The 25177-nt window shown below is 45.2% G+C and overlaps 1 protein-coding gene across 2 annotated transcripts; it reads right to left on the bottom strand.

Annotated features, from left to right (window-relative positions):
• Positions 1–1077: 1077 nt before the first annotated feature.
• Positions 1078–25177, bottom strand: CRYZL1 (crystallin zeta like 1). 2 transcript variants are annotated; one of them, XM_083171781.1, is made up of 14 exons: positions 24874–25177; positions 18028–18099; positions 17116–17193; positions 16144–16216; positions 15199–15243; positions 14534–14602; positions 11646–11779; positions 10977–11088; positions 7229–7249; positions 5721–5819; positions 4610–4728; positions 4269–4373; positions 3235–3281; positions 1078–1617 (listed from the first exon to the last, which is right to left on the bottom strand). In XM_083171781.1, the coding sequence occupies exons 2-14, from the start codon at positions 18091–18093 to the stop codon at positions 1518–1520; spliced, it is 1068 nt and encodes a 355-aa protein (XP_083027907.1). In that variant the 5' UTR covers positions 18094–18099; positions 24874–25177; the 3' UTR covers positions 1078–1517. The 2 variants fall into 2 exon arrangements, with proteins under 2 accessions (XP_083027907.1, XP_083027908.1); XM_083171782.1 differs by lacking the exon at positions 24874–25177 and adding an exon at positions 19307–19378.

The raw sequence follows: 25177 nt of genomic DNA, 5'->3' as shown, positions 1-25177 counted from the left end.
CGGCCACACTATATTGAAATGTTTGGCAGAACTGTGTCACACCTCTGTGTCTAGAAGGCAGCTCTGGCAGAGAATCGTATATAGATAGTACAGGTCTCAGTCCAGCAAGGGGAGGTAGCAGTACAGGTGGTGTGGGTGCCCTGATTTTAAATGTCTCTGAGATTGCCGGTCAGTTGAGCATTCGTCCACCCCTCTGTGTATAGGATCTGTGGAGTGAGATCTGAAGTCCTTTTATGGGTGTGGGGTTTGGGATTGTGGGCTTTATGGGGAGCAGAATCCTGTGTGTGGCCTGGATAGGGCTTAGGCTGCGGGGGTTGCCTTTTCTAAGATGGCCGCCAATGGGGATTCCCAGCGCTTTTACCCCTGTCAGGCTTCCAGCACAGGGGGGTTTGAGGTGTGAGTGGATGGTGCCTTAGGCTATACTAGCCGCTGGCAGTCACCCTGGCTGTTAAGGCGTGAGCGTTGGCGGCAGTGTCCCCCGTCGGGCAGCGTGCTTGTAATGGCGTCCGGCCGCCTACACGCGACTCCGGAGACTCTGCTGAGCGCTCCGGTGTGTCAGCGTGTGGGGCCCCCGCCTGGCTTACCGGAGCTTCGGGTGTGGGGGGTTGTTGTTTGTCCCCTCTGTCGCTGCTCCCGGCGGTGCTGCGGGCCTCTTCTCGCGTCTCTCTGATTCCGACGCCTCGGACGGCGTCACGTCTTGAAAATCGAGGTCCCCGGCTTCAGGTCTCGATTAGGCCGCAACCTGCGGGAGCACTTAGAAGTGCTCCCTGGCTCTGCGGCTCGGCTTCTTCAGTGTCTGGGATGTTGTAGAAGAGGAAGGGGTGGGATAGGGAGCGGGTGTGTGGGATTAAGAGGGTATTTTCTCTGGTTTTGGGTGTTGGGGCTGAGGAGCTGATGCTGGATACGTCTTGTCCGTTCAGCCGCCAGGCCACCACTGCCAACTCTGTCATTTTATGTTTAAATGAATGTTTTTCCAAAGTAACACAAACGCATCGCGGTTCTTATTTTTACTTGTGTTTCTCATTGGCCAGTGAACCGCTGCCTGATTCGTTGTTGTGTTCAATATCTGTATACATATTTCAATTCAAGGCTTGTTTTTATTTTAATATACAGATCAGTTTATTACATATCAAAGAAATTAAATGTTCAAAAAATGACATCAACCAAAGTAATAGTCCAACGTTGCTGGAACCGTGTTATGAGCACAAGTCCGGACTGTCCGCGTCTTTGTGAATAACCTGCATCGTCAGATATATAAGGAAGAACTGTTTTTTTTTTTTTAAAGAGACATTAAAGCTTCTAAAAATGAAAAGACGTGATGTTTCCCATAGCAACCAATCAGATTCTGACATTTATTTTCTAGGATACAATAGAGAAATGATAGACAGAATCTGATTGGTTGCTATGGGACACGTCACCTTTTTTCATTGTCAGAAGCTTTAATACGTGTACCCCTAGATAAGAAAATATCTGTATTCATTCACAGGTGTGTTCCGTACAACATCGGTGTTCTCACTCTATAACTGGACAACCTGCTGCTTCCTCACTTCATTCCTCTGAACCATTTCCATGAACACCTTGGCCTCGTACAAGGGGACCGGCTCGTCCAGCTGAGGCCTAGTACAGAAAGAGAGGGATGATAAACAGCTAAGGAGAGAATATACCTCATACATCTTCACTAGGGTGGCCAATCCTGGGACTGGAGTTGACAATCCCGGGACTTCGAGATTAGACTGCGCATGCCAGGCAGCGTTTGAGCCGGTGCTCAGATGCTGCCTGGCTTTTTCCGTCCCTGGCAGTGCGGCTCTGCGCAGCGTGACAAGGTCAGAGGTCACGCTGCGCAGGCCGCACAGCCCACCTCGTCCTGGGCACGCTGCCCTCCCAGCTCCATCAGCCCGCCCACCCACCCTTGCTCCATCAGACTGCCCACCCACCCTGGCTTCATCAGACTGCCCACCCACCCTGGCTTCATCAGACTGCCCACCCACCCTGGCTTCATCAGACTGCCCACCCACCCTGGCTCCATCAGCCTGCCCATCTACATCGCCCGCCCACCCTCCTGGCCTCATCGCACCACATAGCTCCCGGCCGCACCGCACCACACATGTAAGTAAATATGCGGGGCAGAGTTTTTTTTCATTAGGGAAGCCAATCCTGGGATTGGGAATTTTTCAATCCCGAATTCCAGGATTGAAAAAATGCCAGGGATTGGCATCCCTAATCTTACACATTTATGTTAAGGTAAGGTTGCGTCTCTAACCGAAGGCAGCGTAGTGACTCCCTTCGGGGCTTAATCGAAGTCAACGTAGTTGCGGGCAGCCACAGGAACCTGATTTACTACTTTCTGTCAATGCAAGTAATGCGGGGGTTCGTGTGTGTGCAAGCGGAAAACCATACAACAGCCGTTACACCAGTCCCATGCTACGTGCCAAAGATCCATCATTAACAGGTTTCCCGATCACAGAATTACACATCAATTTTGATACACACCCATGACACTTCCACCAATCAGGGAAGCTCCGCGTGATCGCTTTGCTACCCTCGAGTGGTGATTTCCGTCCAGATCAAAATAGGACGGGCGTACACAAAAATGCGTATTGTCACTTCTGTGCGTGCTCTATGTGCAAATACTCACTATGTGTGTCCGTTAAGGGATCTGTGCTTAATCTGCAGAAATCTACACTGACCCCCATTTTTTAAATAGATCTCTTAGCAGAGCCTAACCCCAGATACAGATATTAAAGCATAAATGGATAAAGCACAGGTTCTCAAAGTCGATCCTCAGTGCATGTTTTGCAGGTCTCCTCACAGAATCATAAGTGAAATAATTAGCTCCACCTGTGGATCTTTTAAAATGTGTCAGTGAGTAATGAGTGCACCTGTACACCTGCTGGGTGACCTGGAAAACCTGAACGGTGTGGGGTCCTGAGGACCAAGTTTGAGAACCACTGGGATAAAGTATCCATGTGGGAATTTACAACTCAACCCAGGCTCCCTTTGCCCAGGTAATATCGGAATCAGAATTATAATCCCGCATTGCATATCTAACCGATTTTTCTACCATCACTGTGGGAGGTTGAAGACAGTGTTCATTGACCTAACGGCAGCTGTCCAGCTAGTCACTAACACCGCAGGTAGCATCCATATGCTGAGACGAGTATACAGGTGTCTCAAATAGTCCTTCTTGGAGGCAATTTTGTATTTAATAATGCATTATATAGTGCATGGTCTTACCTGAAAATCCCGCTAGCCAGTTTGTCCATCACATCTTTCAGGATATGTGCGGTAACGGTTAAGGGAAAGTATTGCACTTTGTACGTAAATAAGACATGTACAGCAAGTTCAATTATCAAAAAACAAAAATTTAAAATATAACTTGATATCGGTCTTTATTAAAAGACTTCATATGGGCAATTCAATGATGTGGCATTATGGTGTAATTTGCATGGCAACAACGGCAAGTGTCATAGCTCTTACTTTCTGCGTTTTACCTCGCACCCCCCATACAGGAGCGCAGGACGATGGGCTGCAGTGTATATATATGGCTGATGTGCATACTGTATCTCGTCCATACAACGTGCTGTAACATATGACTGAATTGACCCCTAAGGCTCTAGGAATAGATAATTATGAGGAACAGCAGATATAGATTCCAAATGCCAGGGTCTCGAGAATCTCCAGTTATCTCTCCCACCAAATTAATCCTAGGGGTGGCCATTGACGATATTGCCATCGATAGCAATAGTGCAAACGTCCATCGATGGTAGCATACTATGTGATGTATGACCAACAGTTAAAACCATCAATGGTTTTAACTATTGATAGCCATCCCTTTTATTTGACTGACTGGCCCGTGTGCCAATCAGAACATGGAGGTGGGGCTTTATGGGTGTAGGGGTCGAGCTATTCTCCGTGTACCTGCCCCGTCGCTAAGAAAAAAATAACAATTTGGTTATACTTTAACATCGATGGAGGGAAACCATCTGGTTCTCCCTTCATCAATGACAAAACTATTCTACATTGGCCGTAAACCATCGATGATTTTGAATCATCGATAGTCGTTGGATAACTACATATACATACCCAGGATTGTGCAATCCTCTGACTATTATAACACTCTCCAATACTCAGATACTATTAGTCACAGTGCGCGGCACGGCCAGCTGCTCACAGAGTGCGGATTAGTCACTGGCTTCACCTTTATGAATGAATCCAGCAATCAGCCAGGTTGTGGTTGCTAGGATACTAGATCATGGAATAAGGATATGGAGATATTTTCCTTGCTGAGCGTTGGACAGGTTCCAGACTTCTTCATTGAGAAAAGAAAGTGACGCTCCCTTAAGGAAGAGATTATGGCTATCCGGCGGGTCCAGCTACAACACAAAAATGTAATCATGGGATCTCCATAAGCAACACTCAAATCGTTAGAAACCACTAAAGCACAGCAATGTCATTGAAGTATATATTTATATTTTTTAACTATATATATGTTTCAATATATAGATTCCTGTTATAAGACCCCTGGACGGTCACCCTGACCAGCTCTGGATAACCACTGCCATCTCACCTTTGCCTGGACAGTTGCACTGGTGGACATGCTGGACATTACCTGAAGCTTCTCCTCTCTGGTCACCCAGTGACCTCCCACAGAGAGAAGGGTGATGATGTCATGTTTGTGAGGCAGAAGCTGCAGCTTTATAACAGGGTCTTCTGTGTTGTACAAGGTCACTGGGAACAAAAGAAATATAACTTACACACTCAGATCTCTGCCTCCTATATAGGCAATGTATAGGTACAGTACGCTGCTTGCCTGTGCCAGGGAATGCATATGGCATTCCGATGCTTCGGATGACGGCGGTTATAATACCGACCCGGCATCCCGATAATGGAAGTCCTGACAGGGGCTCTGATGCCAACCCAACCCTCTAACCCTCTGTTGTAGCAGCCTAACCATAACCTCCCCCCCCCCACACACACACTGCCTGACCCTAACCGTTCCAGCTAGTGCCTAACCCCCTCCGCCTAAACCTAACCCCTCCAACTCCGCAGCCTAACCGTAACCTTCCTTGTCCTTCAGCCTAACCCTAAGTCCTCCTACTAGTGTCTAGACCTAGCCCCTCCCCCTTCCCCAGCTGTAAGGTCCCAGTTCCTACATACTCACCTTCAAGATGCCGTCTGTTGGGATTCTGGCGTAGGCATCCTTACTGCTTCAGAGTTCCAGCCCCGGTGTTTCAAAGGCAATCGGGATACCGGTGTCGGTAGACTGAACGCCGGCTTCGTGAACGCTTACTGCATCCCTCTGCCAGACCATGCCTCTCTTCCAATACAACCTTCTATGCCAGGGATGGGGAACCTTCGGCCCTCCAGCTGTTGCTGTACTACGCATCCCAGCATGCCCTGCAACAGTTTTAACATAGGCAAACAGCAAAAATGTAGCGGGGCATGCTGGGATGCGTAGTTCAACAACAGCTGGAGTGCCAAAGGTTCCCCATCCGTGTTCTATGCATACAGTGCGGTCAATTCTGGGTGCAGGGTGAGCAGCACGAGAACTGAGGTACCGCAGTACATTGCAAGTATAATATTTTAGCTGTATAAATTCTTATTATTAATAATAATAATAATAACAACAACAATAATAAGGACTAATAACAAATAACAGCAGGATTCCTGCCCTGGCATCTCAGGCAGATTACTATGGTAGTTCCATACATCAGACTGACCTCCAGCATCGAGAACAATGTCCACACCAAGGCCACCGGTTTCCTCCAAGCATTTCTCAGCGAGGTCAACGTTCCCCTTAGACAGGTCTATAACACAAGCTGGGCAGGAGGGGAATAGACGGCGTGTAAGAGAGATTATTAATTGCTTATATTACTTATTCATAGGCAGCAAGGGGCAGATGCCGTGTATATGTAACTACAGTGCATAGGCAACGGTTAGCTGTCCAGCTGCTAAGAGAACTACTGGTCCCAGTATGACACTACATTACATTAGGGACCACCTATTTTAATTGGCTGATAAGATTACACAAACATAACATCAAGTTTCGAATCAACACTCAAAGGGGAAGTGGTTGACAGGAAGGGGCCGCTTGGAGGTCTTAACGGGGAGTGTCAGCAAATACACAGGCTTGTCCTGGCCATATCAGCAGAAAAACACGGCGCTAGCATCGCTACTGCCGTATCCAGTCTGCGCAGCCATAGGGCTATTCTAGCAGTCAATGTTCTGCTTTATCGGGTGCAGGTGGTGAATGAGCTTGTGATAGCTTTTGTGGGTTTCTCTTTTCATTTCTGGGTCCTGGGTGGCACTAGCCAACATTAACAGCTCCGTAGCTTAGAGCAGTGGTTCTCAACCTTGGTCCTCAATTACCCCTAAACAGTTCAGGTTTCCCGTCACCCGGCAGGTGCAGTGTATCACCAACTGTCATATTTAAAAAATCCACAGGTGACCTGGAAAACATGAACTGTTGGGGTACTTGAATGGGGAACCACTGGCCTTAAGAATCACAATTGCATTAACGTTAAAATAGGAATTAGGCCCAGAGTGCACAATGATGTTTGTATATGTAATATAAGCCTTGTATAACTACACTGACAGTAGTGATTCCATGCCCAACATCTAACAATAGTAAGGTATATAGTCAATTGATGTCCAAACTGCCGTCTTGCAGTTTTCGACATGAATAGATCGGAAGGGGTTCCGTCCTATTCAGTGCTGGCTGTTTTTTTCCGGCAGGTCTAAATGTTCAGACCTGCCTAATACTAGGTGGATTGACAGAATAGCCGCTTTTGCCAGAAACACAGCCAAAATCGAAAGGTCTCAATCCAACATGAAAACATGCCGGATTGAGGCAGGGAGGATGACGCAGGGGGAGCAGCAGCAGCTTACACAGCTCCATCCTCCTGTCAGCCCCTGCCTGCATCCTACCGCCGCCTCCCGTTGCCACCCATACCTGGCCCACCGAACTCACCTGTCCCGCCACTGGCCCGGGCCCCGTCTAGCCTCCCATCGCTGCGCTCACCTGGTCTCCGTGCCGGCCGGGTGAGCATCAATCAGCGGCCAAATCCGACATCCGGATTTGACCGCTGATTGTATAATGGATGCCGGATCCATTCTGGCAAAAGAACGTTAGAATAGATCCGGCATCAGTTGAATATACCCCTATTGGTCAGAATGGTACAGATACCGATTACATAAAAGGACAAGATATATATAACTGGACACTTACCCACAACGGGCTGCCGTATTCCTACACAAATAGAGATTTTTTTTAAAAAAACAGCACAAAATCACCAACAGTGCAAATAAACAGTAACATTTTATAAGGTGACACTAGATACTTACTATGGGCCTGATTCTGAGTCAGATGCAGCCATATCTATGTCAGAGTCTTTTGCCAGAGTCATGTCTATAACACTACGCTGATTCCGCTACGCAGCCGTTCCCTGGTGTATATCTATGCATCCGCATGTGCCAGTAAGAGATGCCCACTGTCGGCATCCATAAAAGCAGATTATCTCCCGGTGTATGGCCCCCTGTTGGCGATTCTGTGTCTCTGAATACAACCAATGTCAGCGACATGCGCGGTGACACATCTCTGTGCGTTTCTTTGGTTATCCTGTTATCTCCCAGTAAGCACTCAGAGACACCCCTTATATATCTGCTAGAGTGGGTGTAATGGTTTACTAACACAATCAGGAGGGATGTGCGGTGTGACTCAGACACATGCGAAAAACAAGAAATATTGCCGCTGCATCAGAACCAGGCCCTAGATGTCGGTATAAAATGAATGACACATACTGTATAGTCATTGGGTAAAATGCTAGGAAGCAACCCACCCAATCATCTGGTCATGATTTGAGCCTTATTAAAGTCACTGGGCAGTATTCAATGAAAATATTCTCCGTGCATGGCGAGCGTTTTTTTTGCGCTCGCCATGCACTCGCCGTGTTTTTGTGGAGATTCTCCATGTTTGGAGATTCTCCGCCACGGCACTTTAGATAGTATTCAATGTGACTGAGACTCGCCGCCCCTCGCGGCGAGTCTCAGCCAATCCAGCGTATGAGGTGACGCTACAGGGAGCCTGAGGATGGCGGCAGGGAGATGGAAGTCTCCCTGCCTGCCCCAGAACGTAGGTGGGGGGGAGGTGGGCTCCCCGGGAGCCAGGCAGCACAGGCTGCCCCCCGGGAGAGCCAACAGGGGGGCGGGTACTCACTGCACCCAATCGTGCATATGTAATGATTGTGTGCAGTGAATATATGAATATCTAATGAGCGGCTCAGCTCCCGGCCCCCTGCTGGCTGCTCTGTGTAAAAAAAATATATATATATATATTTTTTTTAATTAAATATATATTCATGTGCTATAAGCACATGAATAAAAATAGCATGCCCTTTCACAGATTAAAAATTCCTGATTTTTTGACACCAAAATTAAAACAAAAAAACTTTTATTGTAAAAGTTCACATTCCACTTCTCCATGAAAAGATGGAGAATTGATACACGGAGAGACACAGCGAAAATCATTAAGAAAGACGGCGAGAAGTGCACGTTGAATAGGGTTGCTCGCTTTTTGAGAGCAAAAGTCTCCGTCCAACGCGAGAAAAGCACAAACTCGCCATAAAACACGGAGAAATTTTCTCATTGAATACTGCCCACTGAGCTCCTTACACCGGAGTCAACTATCAGCTTACCACCTAATATAGCCCTGAAGCACATAAATTAATAACACAGTTTTACAGTACTCTCAGGTTGATACCAATCGCTCACTGAGTGGCTTTTAGCAGTAATGTGTGGAAACGAGTCATCGACGAGTGCCTGTTACAGGAACCACCGCAGTTTGGGAGACCCGGAAGCAGGAGCAGAGAGTTTGAGATAAGACTGGCGATATCAGAGACACAGCGCAGCCGGGAACCCGCTTGAGGCATGGGCATCTAACCCCTACAAAGTGGATTACAAATCACAGCACCTTTGCAGCCACAGGAGAATAAGTATATCACTCCTTCTTTCTCTGCATTAATCAATACTTGCTAACAAGTTTGGGTACTTGTTTCCTAGAACGGCCACTCCGATTTTGATCGGGTCCAAAAAATCGCGACCGACGCGATGCACCCGATTTTTACATTGATTCAAATGTGAATAGGGTCCCTGGGACCCTATTTGACATTGGATTCAATGTAAAATTGTCCCCAGACCACAATTTGAACCCCCCTGATGGCTCAAATTCCCCCATTGTGAACGGCACCTCACGATTGACGCCAACCCGAAGCGTGGCGAGCGTAGCGAGCCCGCGCGGAGCGGCGGTACGCGTCCTCCGACCTTTTCATACCCCTACTATCCACGTCGGCGTGGAGTTGAGAATATAAAGTGTGGCGAGCGTAGCGAGCCCGTTTTTTATTGGCCCATTTCCCATTGTTTGCTATGTAAAATGTTCTTCATCGCGTCCATCGCATCTTGTGCCATTATAATGGCACAAGACCGACGCGATGAACGCGATTGCAATGTTAAAAATATTTTAACATTGAACCCTATGGCAAAATCGCGTCGATCGCGTCGCGTGCCATGTTAGTGCACGCGACCGACGCGATGAACGTGATTTTGCCTTTGCCGGCAAAATGGACCTGATTTCAAAGGAAATCGGGTCCATTGCGTTAGTCGTGTACCTTAACTTAAGGTACACGATTACTAGCGATTGTGGCCTTTCTAGGAAACAAGTACCCAAGTTTGTGTGTGACTGAGCTACTAACTATTGCTAACTAAGAGCCAATGAGTGCAGATTGGAAATCTTCCTTATGCTAAAAAACAGGCAGCCTGCCTCTCTAAGTAATTGTCATTAACCCTTGTTGGACAGGAATTAATGACTAACTTCTTGCATGCTAAAATCAAGCTAACAGCTATTTAACTCTTTCTGCTTTGATCACAAGCCAGATCACACTACTGCTAAAAGCCACTCAGTGAGCAATTGGTATCAACCTGAGAGTACTGTAAAACTGTGTTATTAATTTATGTGTTTGTAACTGTATGTAATTGATGTTTTGATATTTGGTCTCACCGGCCGGTGCCCTGCTTTTATCTAGAGATTTATAAAATAAAAAACATATATGTATTTTTAATTGGATTATTAAGTGTGTCCATTTGCGCCGTCTACCTTTGTAGTTTCTTTTTGTTCTTTAAGAAGGGTTGAGTATCCCTTCTAGACGGCAGCAAGGACAAGTTGTTTTCCTGCGCTTAGTTATATAAACTTGCCTAAATATAGCCCTGCCCTCGGCATCCACCATTGTGAAGAGACAGTTAGTGCCATATGGAGGTTATTATATTGTTTTGGCTCATGGGTGTACGGTATATGCCAAAAAGCTTCTCTAATGGAGCAAAAAAGAGAGAAAAATGTACCAGTCGCACAGGAAAATAGCTTTATAATTTTACACAGGGGCCCCTCTTATTAATAATCACAATACTTTACAAGAAGGGATTAATGATAATATGCACATGAGGGGGTGCTACCACGGGACACAAATGGAAGACATTTTTATTGAGAGAGAGAAGAATGTCACTTTTGTGGTGCACTTCAAGTAGAAAGGGATTTAAAATATAACCTTTATTTGAAAATAATTATAATCAATTATTTTCAAATAAAGGTTATATTTTAAATCCCTTTCTACTTGAAGTGCACCACAAAAGTGACATTCTTCTCTCTCTCAATAAAAATGTCTTCTCTAATGGAGACCTATGTGCATTCTCATCCTACACAAAGCAATCAGGCATACTTGGGTAAATGTATAAAAGCTTGCAGAAGTGGTATTTATCCCCATAAAGAGCATTATGTCCAAGGTGATAATGCTCCAGCCTAACTGGCAATTTACATATTGGAGCTGATTGGCTGGTGTATTATCACCTTGCACATAACGTTCTAAATGAACATTATGATACAACTCAATAATGCACGGTGTCGGCCATTGGTGGTGATGCATGTTTCTCACCTACTGTGGGTCTGAGTTTCTCCAGATACTGTCTGTCCTCCTCGCTGCGGGCCGTGCAGAACACCGTCGCTCCTCGTTGGTGGGATAACTGAACCGCAAGCGCGCCGAAGGGCTGCGAGAGGAACAAAATATTCATATCTGTTATATAGGAGTCTGAGGAGAGCGTGTGTTATGTTTATTGTTCGATTACAATTATGCAATATCATATCTGCAAGAAATAAGATTGTACCTATCATATATCTGGATTCAGTATTGAATCCCGGCGGTCGGGATCCCGGCGTTCAGAATCCCGACGCCGGAATCCCGACAGCCGAAATGCCGACAAGGGGGGGACGTGGATCGCCCCCCCTTGCGGGCTCGCTGTGCTCGCCACGCAGCGGGCCCGGTGCCTCGCTACGCTCGGCACACTAATTTATTCTCCCTCCAGGGGTGTCGTGGACACCCCAGGAGGGAGAATGTGTCGGCATTTCGGCGGTCGGGATTCCGGCGTCGGGATTCTGAACGCCGGGATTTTAACTGCATCCCATATATCTACTACCTTCTACAAAATGAAAGCGAGAATTGAATTGGTTACAACAGCCAATGCTTCACTTGTCTTTTTTTAGAAGGTTTGATAAATTTACAAGATATATGAATAAAAGGCTGCGAAACATGAGGTAAAATACGTACACTCGCTCCATCCAGGACCAGCACAGACTTCCCCGGGGTCAGGTGTGCGAGCGTGTGTAGGGCCGTATATACGCACAGACCATCCCGGATAGTTCCCGCCGCCTCCACCCAACTCAGCTTCTCTGGTTTGTGAACTGGTAAAAGAAATTAAATGTGAGTTTTTGTTTCATATTCGAACCCTTTAAAAATTGAATCACACTCTTCATTCCTATGATCACCAGCTGGAGGTAATACGAGCGGGATGCCAAACAACATGCTTTTACCCTGAGGTAAATGGATTCACATTTTCTTGAATTTATATAAATATAGTTTATTTATTTATTTTTTTCTAGATTTTCCAGTTTGTTTTTTCTTCTTCATATTTTCTAGATTATTATTTATTTATTTTTAAGATTTTTATATCACTTAAAGTTAGAACATGGTTGTGAGATTTCCTTCTCGTTAGTGGAGTTGTTTTATGCATTTATTTATGTCCCTAGTTACCAGCCCACCAAAACGATGTTACAATAGAAGAGTAATCTGAGCACCGGCGGCTGGGCGTGCCCGAACAGAGCGACAGGAATTTCACTATCGGGAGCCATCTAGTGGCCCGACAGGGCGTGCAACACTTCAACTCTCCTCATAGATGTGTGGAGCAACGTTATCCTTTTTATTATATTGATTTATTACCAGTTATTTGTATAGCGCACACATATTCTGCAGCGCTGTACAGAGAATATTTGAACATTCACATCAGTCCCTGCCCCAGTGGAGCTTACAGTCTATGTTCCCTACCACATATACACACTCTAGGATCTTAAGTTTGTTGGAAGCCCGTTAACCTACCAGTGGATTTTGGATTAACCCATGCACGCATATAGCAGTGGTCCTCAACCGTGGTCCTCAAGGCCCACCAACAGTCCAGGTTTTCAAGCTATCCATGCTAAGGCACAGGTGACATAATTTATACCTCAGTCAGCTTGATTATACCATCTGTGAATAAGCAGAGATGACCAGAACATCTGGAATGTTGGCGCGTCTTGAGGACTGCGGTTGAGGACCACTCAGTGAAGTAACCATAGTCCCACATCCCCCGAGGTGGTGGAGATAGCTGAGAAGGTGTGGGCGCCGTGGGGGGGGGGGGGGGGGGGTGTCTGCGGGGCTATTGTTACCCTCTGCCGTCTGTGGCTCCTGGCTCTCCCAGCTCCTGCTGCTAATAAAAAAAATGTGACACTCAGAAAATGGCTTCCCCATAATACAGACAGTTCTTGAGGATGCTAGAGGAGGCGGCGGCCTCCTCTAGCAACCTTAAAAACGGTCTGCTGTATGGGGGCAGCCGTTTTCTGAGTGTCACTTTTTATTAGCAGCAGGAGCCGGGACCGCAGACAGATGCAGCAGGAGGCACCGGCCAAACGGTCACATGTACAACCACGTCCGGTCACTCTACAAGCGTAATTATACTAGTTACATATTCAGCGATCTTCCCAGAAGTCAGCTAGGACCATATGGGTTCAATGAAAGACATTTTGAACCACAAGAACGCCCAGAAGAGAGATGACCTATGACACCTTTACCATAAACCGGACTCCAGATTCTACGGAATCATACAGTTTGCAGATCAGGAGTTTTGTGTCTGGAGAAGTTTAATGACCCTGAGTAGCTGTCAGGAAAGACAGATCAGGACACAGCCTTGGAGCAGGAAGCACAGGATTACTGAGGAGAGGAACAACAAGCCACAGACAGGACAGGAAGCTGGGATTCTGATATTACTGGGTGGAAAAATATAATTTCAGACTAAGGGCCAGATGCACTAAGCTTCAAAAGTGATAAAATGGAGAGTGATAAACAGCCAGCCAATCAGCTCCTGCCTGCCATGCCAAAGACTGTGTTTGAAAAATGTCAGGCAGGAGCTGATTGGATGGCTGTTTATCAATCTCCACTTTAGTGCATCTGGCCCGAAGACTGAGCCAATCTGAAGTCAAAGAACCTCTGTACTGGAGGGGGTCATGGTAAAAGGATGGTGGGAACTGCACGCTCTCCACATAATCAGTAGGACCACAGCCTGGGAGACATTCCCACCGGCCTATAGGTCAGTGATGGGGAACCTTTGGCACTCCAGTTGTTGTTAATCTAAACATCCCAGCATGCCCTGCTACAGCTTTGCTATTTGGCCGTCATGCTAAAACTGTTGCAGGGCATTCTGGGATGTGTAGTTCAACATCAGCTGGAGGGCCATCCCTACAGGCTGGGTTTAAAAAGTGACAGTTAGGAGCTGATTGGCCAGTGATAAACTACCAGACACTATCACTTCTCCTCCCTTATCACTGCTTCATACATCTACCCCTCAGAACCACTCGCTAAGCAGGGGTCTGCTGCTTAGCAAGCGGCTTAACGCCAGACTTTTATTTCTGTTGGAGTCCAACGAAGAGGGGGCGGACTCTGACGTCATGTGTCCCCCAACAGGCATAAGTGTGCCTGCGTTCTCAGAGGAATGCCCCACATTTTCATGAGGACGCCCATAAAACGCTCCCCCCTGTCCCTCCCTCCCCGCAGCAAACGGCCCGGCGAGTATATAACTTGCCGATGCCATTCACTGCTTGTGTTTGCACATGAGCATCGGGAATTTGGGTTGCAACGACCAATCCTGAATCGGCCCCACGGTGCGAAGTGATGAAAATACACACAAACCATGTTTGTGTTCAATTTTGCAACACTTGTTCTGGGGGTCAAATCAGAGGATAGAAAATGTTGCAGGATGGTTGGGAAATCTTGTAAAATGCGCTGTGTCCTCCAGTGCGCGCACCGTTATGGATGCAGTCTATGGAACCGAGGCTTTCCCCAAAAACTCCACAATACAGAGAGGAAATTCTAACACACGTGGTTACAAGTTACCAAAAAAAGGAACTCACCCAGATGGTGTTCATGCACCCAGACAGATTCACACAGACCCGACTCTTCACAGTCAAGTGGCAAAATTCCTGTTGGGAAAACATGATGTGAAATTTAGATTAGTATTTGTTTTTAGTTTACAGAAGGCCTACACTACAGGATGCTGTACCTAACGCTTAATGCTGCTTTCAGACCGCAAAACTGGCTTTGACCAGGTATTTTAAAATGTTTCTAAAAACGGGTCCGCCAGCTAAAACCCCTTTCACCCCACATGTCTTTAAACGGTATTTCAGTGCAGTTTTTGTCCTTAAACGGTATTTCAATGCAGTTTTTGTCCCTTCACAACACTGAACCCGTTTAAGACCTTAGAAAACAGTGGATGGATAAAAAAACGGGTCTGAAACGGGTAGGACCCTGCTTTATTACCGTTTAGAAATATCAGTTTCATAGAACCAGTAAATTCACTCTGCACCTTTCAGACTGTACAAATTACTGTTTTGAAACGGAAAAAAACTGTCTGAAAGGGGCATTATTTGATTTTTTTTCAAGCTTTATTGAGCATTGTTCATTAACAGGCATAATCAATTCTGGGACAAAGGAAGGGAACTTTGGCCTGTAGAGTTAGGATGAAATGCAGATACCGGCATAAAATTCATATGTACCACAAAATAAATCATGTACTTACCTACAGCTTCATCATCCGGCTGAAAGAAGGACACCTTGGATCCCACTATAACAATAAAGGGATAATACGGCACTGATGTTATTTTGATCTATTATTAGTGTTATGTTTTATTTTATGGCTCCACCAAGGGGTTGATTTAATTAGCTTTGGGTACCGGCCCTGTGTCCTTGCAGGTTAATGATTTTTCTCCCCTTCTGTAATAAAAGTAAATCAAAACTGACTTTAATTTCCGCCGCTGATCGCCGAATTTGGGGAGGACGCCGATGTCATGTGATGTGATGTCAGGTGCCCGACCCGAGCAAGCAAAACGCACATGCGCAAATGCTAAATATCGGGGGAAGGGGACAAATTTGGCTTGCTACTACTGGACCTGAATTGGCCCCTTGTGTTGTGCGTTAACTCTGCAGTATACAACCGGCATGAAGTCTCTGTAGTGAGCATAAAACACTTTGGAAAAAGTTTGGAAAAAAACTTGAACTGCCCGTCTGCAAGTTCAAAAACCCTTTCCCATCAATACAACAAAATACACTTCCGACATCATTACACACATTTTATGCTTCGCAGAGAAAAATCACATGAAAAATGACCTGACCCGATTCAGATGTGTTTGGAGTCATACAACAAATGGAGACGTCCGCATACCCTCCAACATGACCCATTCCATTAGGTACAAAATGCTCCGTTCCTGGACTTCCCTGCCAGTGGCAGTTATAGAGGTTGGACTCCAGCACAGACCAAAATTCAAAGAGGGGGGGGTCACATCAACTGACAGTTATGTTTGGGGTGGCAGTAGGTGTGACTCCCCTTTTTGAATATTGGACTGTGCTGCAGCCCCACCTCTGTAACTGCCACTGGCAGGGAAGTCCAGAAACAGAGTATTTTGTACCTAATGGAATGGGCCATGTTGGAGGGTATGCGTCCGTAGAATGTGCGGTCATCACTCACCTTCCAGAATGACTCCGGACACCTCTCTTCCGACTGCCGCATATTCTTTTTCTGGATACAACGTAGAGATTAGCTAAGTTCGGGACAAAAGCACAAACATTTCACTGTAGAAGGAAAATGAACGATTTAAACTGTTGCTGATCAGCATTGTTTGAGGTAATGCTGTTACCATGACGACTTATCTGCCACTAAATGCATTCATGTTCTGTAAGCGAATGTTAAGTCGTGCTCTGTTATCAGCCATTTCATTTGTAGAACGGCTCACAGAGGGGACATTCTTTAGGTTACACGACAGGAAGTCACATGTGCTTGGAAAAATGGTTCCCCCATGCTCTCAGGTTTATCTCATGTACCTGGACTGGCTATTTACTTGGTGCTCAATGACCACACAAGATTTGATTTTCATACATAGGAGGTCATCTAGGATTGTCTAGGTGTAATTTTATTTTGACACAAATGTTTATTCAAGGAGCGACTTCTGTAAATCAGAAGCTGCTAGACACAGACCTGAAATATGCCATGTTTTACTGTAGACCAGGCATGTCCAAAATATGGCTCTCCAGCTGTTTTGAAACTACAAGTCCCATCATGCCATGCCACAATTTTGCTATTTGGGAATGCTAAACTATGGCAAGGCATGCTGGGATGTGTAGTTTCACAACAGCTGGAGGGCCACAGTTTGGACATTCCTGCTGTAGATTAATCCACACATTTCTCAGTAACTACAAAACATACCGCCACCTGGACAAGTGCGGTCTGCGCATGTCCTACCCATTCTCGCGCCATGGTGTATGGTACAGTGGAAATATTTGGTAATAACTGGGAAGTTTTGGAGGTATTATAGTAAAACAAGGTTCCTAGGCAAATTCCTCATGTGTCTAATGGAAAATTCCTCACAGGTACTACTGGAGTAATTCCGGGACTGTACTGTTTGTGTATCATGCCGTATCGTCTTGTTGTGCCCACTGTTACCTTAGTATTAACCGGACTCAGCGCACACGCCTTCACTTGCAGTTTCACGTGATAGTCACTGGGGGGCGAGACCGGTTCCTGAGACACACAATAGAGAGGGTATAACTGTTTTTGTTTTGTTTTTGTTACACAAGTGAACAATCATTAGATGCAGCCAAAAAGTTGTGTGTGACTCAAAATTAGGCAATAAGCAGAATGTAGATCCTTACTACAAGTTGAGGACTAGAAGACCTTAAGAATTTTGGATAATGGATTATTCCATATTTCGGAATATTTTTATATTTCAATGAGGTATCCTGAGGTATCTTGCATTTACTGTATGTTGTACAAACACATCAAACACATGAAATACACACAAATATATTTTAGTTGTGTATGAAACAAGGTTATAAAACACGAAACGAGGTTTTTGTACAATCGCAGACACTGAATTTTATGCATTGTCTGAACAGACAGAGCAGGATGCAAATGTGTCTGGAAAAGACGGATTATTGGTAGGTGGACTGGGGAAAGTGCAAATAAGAGTGGATGATGATATATCATGGGAGGGGAGATTTATCAAGGAGATATAAAGTACAGAAGTTGACCAAAACAATGAGCTTCTACCTGCCATTTAAAAGACTGTTCTACATAAATGACAGTTAGGGGTGATAGGTTGCTTTGGGCGTGATAATAGCGTGATAGACCGGGAGTGGGCGGGTGGGGGTGGATCCCGGCCGTTTCATGGGCCTGCCCGCAAAACCGGTGGGCGCGCCCAACAAAATGCTGGGAGTGTCCGGGAAAACCCAGGCGTGGTCGGCCCTGTGCTCTGAATCGTGCCCTTTATCTTTCTGCAAGGCTGGATATACTGTATCTCCCCCTCTATGACATCCCACAATAATGAAATCCCCATACACAAGCTAGGGAAAGTACCTTTTCCTGGAACACAAACTTCTCCTCCTCTTGCGATGCCGTCAGTTGGTAGTATAACCCCTTCATGCTGACCTAGAACACATTACACAGTGTATTTATTAGCAACAGCCAACAGCCCTCAGTTACAGCCGGACAGCTCTGCAGTGAGCGCAGGGGATGCCTCACAGACAATAACATCAATGCAGGCATGTCCAAACTATGGCCCTCCAGCTGTTGTGAAACTACAAGTCCCATCATGCCTTGCCACAGTTTAACTATTAGGGAATGCTAAAACTATGGCAAGGTATGCTGGGATGTGTAGTTTCACAACAGCTGGAGGGCCACAGTTTGGACTTGCATGCATTAATGGCTGTAGTTAATCTTTTACTAAAAAGCTAAAGTTTGGGATGAGCCTATAGCTCGCAGAGCACAGAGTTTGCAGAAATAAATAAAAAGTGGGAATCTATTGTAGTATATGGGGCGAGGGAAGACTTCCTCCGATTACCGAAAGTCTCTAGGGCCCATCATAGACTTTTTGCACATTCTTTCCATCCTTATCTTGTTTATAAGGATGGGAGGTCAAATAGTTACTTGGTCAAATAGTGACTTGGTTCATACAAACCAATCAGATTCTGGCGATCAGTTTTTATAGACTATACCAGATGACTGAAAACTGGAATCTGATTGGCTGCTGGGAGCAACGTTCCCCACTAGTCACCTTGAAAGGGTTTGAAAAATCTCTCTGATAGGGCCAGTGGAGAGTGATAAACAGCCAGCCAATCAGCTCCTACCTGTCATGTTACAGGCTGGGTTTGAAAAATGAGGAGCTGATTGGCTGGTTGTTTATCACTCTCCACTTTATCACTTGTGAAGCTCGATACATCTGGCCCTTAAACACAAAGCAAGTAAATATTATTATTATCCTTTTTTTATATGATGTCACAAGGGATACGCAGCGCCCTATTACAGAGTAGGTTCTGTATGCACAAAGTGTGCCCAGCAGCTGACACTGAGCCTATTTCATTGTTACTGTATATATGAACCACAGAGAACATCAGTGTATCACTATCAAACCTCCACGCAGGCCACGGACCCTTCCTATGAGGCAGTTCCGCAGCACTGTCTGCCATAGAACATTACAGCATCTGCAGCACATGAATACCAGGGCGGCTGATCTTCCCCAGTCCCCAGGAATATGACATATGCCTGGAATGCGGAAACAGGCAGAGAACTGCTGAATAAGCAGGAGGTGCAGAATAACAGGAACCCTTCTCTCTTCCCAGCCCCGGCCTCTGCTCACCCTGTGTCCCCTGAGCTGAATGAATGGGAAAGCTTTCCTTGTTCTGCTGCCAAACTGCAAGAGAGGACTGGAGTAGGCGGAGCCTCGCAAGGGGGCGGGAACGCCTTCATTAACTAGTTACTGTCAGCGCAGTCTGTTCCACAATGCTTACTGTAATGTGAATGGAAAAATACTGTATTCTGTATGACTCAATATAAAGCGATAGTATTCAATGTAAATAGAACTTAGCTAAAATATATATTTTGGCTAACACTCACATCAATGTATGGATAGATTATTTATTTTATTTATTACCAGTTACTTATATAGCACATACATATTCCGCAGAGCTGTACAGAGAATATTTGAACATTCACATCAGTCCCTGCCCCAGTGGAGCTTACAATCTATATTCCCTACCACATGTACACACACATTCATTCTAGGGTTAATTTGTTGGTAGCCAATTAACATACAAAATATATTTTTGGTTTGTGGAAGTAAAACGGAGTACCCGAAGGAAACCCCCCATGCAAGCACGGGGAGAATATACAAACTCCGCAAAGTTAGGGTCATGGTGGGAAATATTGTGAGGAAGTAATGCTAACCATTAAACCATATATATGGATCAAGACCAGGTTTTCGAAGCAGTAGCAGAATCCCAGATGTTTAGTCAGCAGCACCTGGGATTTCCTGATATAGGGGTTTCCAGGGCAGAGTCTCCTTGCTCTTGATGGTGGAATATCTACCAGAGTGATAGGCCGGGGGTGTTTTATCATAGGGACCATTGCAGCCTTTCAAGAGTCTGCTATGCTGATAGTGCGCTGTATGATACTGCCTGTAATACTGATTGCAGATGGATTTAACCTGCTATGCTAGAAGTCTTCATTTGAGTCCCTGTGTTTGTGATCCTCGTTACAATCTCTCTTTCTCTCTATATATATAAATATAGGTACTTGTGTAGTATCTGGACGCCCGATTTTGAAATCGGGTCGATCGCATCGCATCCGACCAAATCGCATGCGATGCGATCGACCCGATTTTCCATAGGATTCATTGTAAAAATGGTCTTGGTCATTTCCCTACTATCCAAGTGGGCATGGAGTTGGATATAAACCTGTGGCGAGCGCAACGAGCCCCGCGAGGGGACGCGGATTATTTTGATGACATGGAATACATTTTAAATAATCTGCGTCCGCTCGCCACGCTTCGGGCTCGGTGGCTCGCATCACTCGCCACAGGTTTATATCCAACTCCATGCCCACTTGGATAGTAGGGAAATGACCAAGACCATTTTTACAATGAATCCTATGGAAAATCGGGTCGATCGCATCGCATGCGATTTGGTTGCATGCAATGCGATTATCGCATCGCATCTGATTGTATGCCTTAAGTTAAGGCATACAATCAAAAAATCGGGCGTCCAGATACTACATTAGTACCTAAATATATATAGACCTCCAAGAAAAGACACATCATTGCAACTTCTCATGAAACCCGCAGGGTGTTTATAGAGAATATATAACATTTCATGTCTGATATTATACTAATAATATACTACCGAGCCGCTATGTCAACGCGGCGTTTCTGGGCCACACAGGGCCCCTTCCCCAGGACATCGGCCACTCAATAAGGCAGAAATACAAAAAGTGCCTTATTGAATGGCCGTTGTTCTGAGGAAGGGGTCCTGCATGGCCCAGAAATGCTGCGTTGACATAGCGGCTCGTCAGACATAACAATTTTATATATTATATAATACACTCCCTGTGGGTTTCATTAGAAGTTGCAATGACCTGTCTTTCCTTGGAAGTCTTTGTTGAAATAGAAAAGACATCGAACAGGGTGCACAGTAAGCGGAGTAAAAACTGAAATGACATTCACCAAGTGCCATTGGGTGACAAGCAGCCAATAGAAACACATATATCACTGTATAACTTATTGCAGGATAGCAAGATCGACAATACAGGTTGTGTATCCCTTACCCAAAATGCTTGGGACCAGCCGATAATGGATCAATCCGTATTTCGGTATATTTCTATATTGCAATGAGGTATCTTAAGGAATTTTGCATTTATATTGTATAAACACATCAAACACATGTAGTGCCAGTAGTGCCAGACACATATAATATACCCAGTAGTGACAGTTAAATATCATATCCCCATTAGTGCTAGTTACATATCATATACCCAGTAGTGCCAGTTACAGATCATGTCCTCAGTAGTGCTAGTTACATATCATATACCCAGTAGTGCCAGTTACATATCATATACTCAGTAGTGCCAGTTACAGATCATGTCTTCAGTAGTGCCAGTTTCATATCATGTCACCAGTAGTGCCAGTTACATATCATATTCCTAGTAGTGCTGTTACAGATGTCCCCAGTAGTGCCAGTTACATATCATGTCCCCAGTAGTGCCAGTTACATATCATATACCCAGTAGTGCCAGTTACATATCATATACCCAGTAGTGCCAGTTACATATCATATACTCAGTAGTGCCAGTTACAGATCATGTCTTCAGTAGTGCCAGTTACAGATCATGTCCCCAGTAGTGCCAGTTACATATCATATACCCAGTAGTGCCAGTTACATATCATATACTTAGTAGTGCTAGTTACATATCATATACTCAGTAGTGCCAGTTACAGATCATGTCCCCAGTAGTGCCAGTTACATATCATATACCCAGTAGTGCCAGTTACATATCATATACTCAGTAGTGCCAGTTACATATCATATACTTAGTAGTGCTAGTTACATATCATATACTCAGTAGTGCCAGTTACAGATCATGTCCCCAGTAGTGCCAGTTACATATCATATACCCAGTAGTGCCAGTTACATATCATATACTTAGTAGTGCTAGTTACATATCATATACTCAGTAGTGCCAGTTACATATCATATACTCAGTAGTGCCAGTTACATATCATATACTCAGTAGTGCTAGTTACATATCATATACTCAGTAGTGCCAGTTACAGATCATGTCCCCAGTAGTGCCAGTTACATATCATATACCCAGTAGTGCCAGTTACATATCATATACTCAGTAGTGCCAGTTACATATCATATACTTAGTAGTGCTAGTTACATATCATATACTCAGTAGTGCCAGTTACAGATCATGTCCCCAGTAGTGCCAGTTACATATCATATACCCAGTAGTGCCAGTTACATATCATATACTTAGTAGTGCTAGTTACATATCATATACTCAGTAGTGCCAGTTACATATCATATACTCAGTAGTGCCAGTTACATATCATATACTTAGTAGTGCCAGTTACATATCATATACTCAGTAGTGCCAGTTACATATCATATACCCAGTAGTGCCAGTTACATATCATATACTTAGTAGTGCCAGTTACATATCATATACTCAGTAGTGCCAGTTACATATCATATACCCAGTAGTGCCAGTTACATATCATATACTTAGTAGTGCCAGTTACATATCATATACTCAGTAGTGCCAGTTACATATCATATACTCAGTAGTGCCAGTTACATATCATATACTTAGTAGTGCTAGTTACATATCATATACCCAGTAGTGCCAGTTACATATCATATACTCAGTAGTGCCAGTTACATATCATATACTTAGTAGTGCTAGTTACATATCATATACTCAGTAGTGCCAGTTACAGATCATGTCCCCAGTAGTGCCAGTTACATATCATATACCCAGTAGTGCTAGTTACATATCATATACTCAGTAGTGCCAGTTACAGATCATGTCCCCAGTAGTGCCAGTTACATATTATGTCCCCAGTAGTGCCAGTTACATATCATGTCCCCTGTAGTGCCAGTTACATATCATATACTCAGTAGTGCCAGTTACAGATCATGTCTTCAGTAGTGCCAGTTACAGATCATGTCCCCAGTAGTGCCAGTTACATATCATATACCCAGTAGTGCCAGTTACATATCATATACTTAGTAGTGCTAGTTACATATCATATACTCAGTAGTGCCAGTTACAGATCATGTCCCCAGTAGTGCCAGTTACATATTATGTCCCCAGTAGTGCCAGTTACATATCATATACCCAGTAGTGCCAGTTACATATCATATACTTAGTAGTGCTAGTTACATATCATATACCCAGTAGTGCCAGTTACATATTATAATTTTAGTAGTGCTGTTACAGATGTCCCCTGTAGTGCCAGTTACATATAATGTCCCCAGTAGTGCCATTTACATATAATGTCCCCACTAGTGCCACTTACATATGTCCCCAGTGGTGCTTTAAGGGGGGGGGGGGGGGGGAGTAAATTTTGGAAACTTTGGTTTTTGGAATAATTAGGATAATGCATATTAGGATAAAGGATACTCAACCTGTACGGACATACTAGAGGTATTTAAATAAGCTTGGAAAGAGATAAATTTGTGATATAAAGTAACAAGGGGGAGATTCTCTAAGAATCTCCGCCCCCCTTTGCCACCCATCGCATTTATAATTATCGCATATGTTCTAACATATGCGATAATTATAGCAAAGGACAGCTCTTGCGTTAAGAGCTGTCCTTTGCGGTGAGAGTCGCTGGGTCCCAGCGGCTCCCCCCTCCCTCCTACACCCGGCGCTGCTGCTGCTGCTGCTGCCCTGGGCTCTCCTCCTCCCTGCACCCAGAACTGCAATTTCTGATGAGGGAGGTCTTATTATTTACAACGGTCATGCTGCAGTATTGCCATAGTTGCCTACCCTCCTGCATTCTGCAGGAGACTCCCTGAAATAATAGCAATCTCCCTCTCTCCCTTATTAGTCTAGCAATCTCCCTCATTTCACCTGGCCCACATTACACTGTTACATTTTTTGGGGAAAAAGGAATGAGATATAGATACATTTAGATCGAATAATCAGCGCCATTTCCCGGCACTTTACCAAGTATAGTAGCTCCTACTAACTGCTTTGGGGCTCATCTACTTTTGGATCTAAGTCATTTTAAAAGGTTCCTCTCAGATGAAGCAGTACACACCCACGCTTCTAGGTGCCACGTTCTAAATCTCTTTTCACAATCTCTCCATATATGGAACTAGACACGCCCTTTGGGTGGAGCATGACACGCCCCCGCAATGGGGCACTGTGCAAAATTCTGCTACCAACCATAATCTCCCTGAAACTTGTATGAGTATTGCCCTCGCTCCTCCTTGACGCCCTACACACCCCAACGACACTGGCACATGTGTATGGTGCTATAGATCGTTGGATAGATAGATAGTCAAGCCCCATACATACTACACGTCCTGCAAAGCGGCCACTCTGGTATACAATATCTATTCCAGATAGATACATTTGGGCTCTTTTGATAATTTTTCCGTGACAGTATTCTATCCCAGGTTATTTTGGGGTCACTTCTGCTTTAAAAAAACCAGGCCTAGATACAGAATCGTAAGTGCAAGGTCATGACGTCACGAGGGAACCCCATCACTAGCGGAGGCTCGCGTCATCATGACGTACACGAAATGTCTGCCCTGCGGCCGCCATGTTGGATTCGGGCAACGGTCGGAAATTACATTACAGATCAGACACGCACGGAGTACAACCTGTATTACCCGCCCCCGGCTCGGCACTCACCCGCAGCTTCGCGATAGGAGGATCTGGCGCGGAACCGGTGTAATGATAGACCTTCAGTTCCCGGGATCACACCCTGGGGACAAGGGACCGGTGACGGAAGTCAGAGGGTGTAACGAACCCGTCCCTCTGCACTGTGCACTCACACACCGGGTATTGCTTATTCCTTGTTTGCCTTAGAGAAACCAGAGAAGGGCCTGCGCCCTGACTGCAAATGGCCGCCGGCTGCCGCAGTCACGTGCTGCGCGGCGCCCGGATGCGGACGTCACATGGCCTTGCCGCAGATGGGATAGAATGAGCCGTCCCA

This window comes from Crinia signifera, chromosome 2 (assembly GCF_055691185.1).
Source record: "Crinia signifera chromosome 2, ASM5569118v1, whole genome shotgun sequence".
In the NCBI taxonomy this organism is placed as follows: domain Eukaryota; kingdom Metazoa; phylum Chordata; class Amphibia; order Anura; family Myobatrachidae; genus Crinia; species Crinia signifera.
Note: the sequence above shows the minus strand (reverse complement) of the source record. Positions and strands in the feature narration are given on the sequence as shown.

Excerpts from the sequence above, each read along its gene's own strand:
- CRYZL1 (XM_083171781.1), bottom strand. The coding sequence starts at position 18,093 with ATGAAGGGGTTATACTACCAACTGACGGCATCGCAAGAGGAGGAGAAG. Across the intron at positions 5,820-7,228 it reads AATACGGCAGCCCGTTGTGG|CTTGTGTTATAGACCTGTCT; the intron begins GTAAGTGTCCAG and ends CCTCCTGCCCAG. Across the intron at positions 4,729-5,720 it reads CATTGTTCTCGATGCTGGAG|TGACCTTGTACAACACAGAA; the intron begins GTCAGTCTGATG and ends TTTTGTTCCCAG.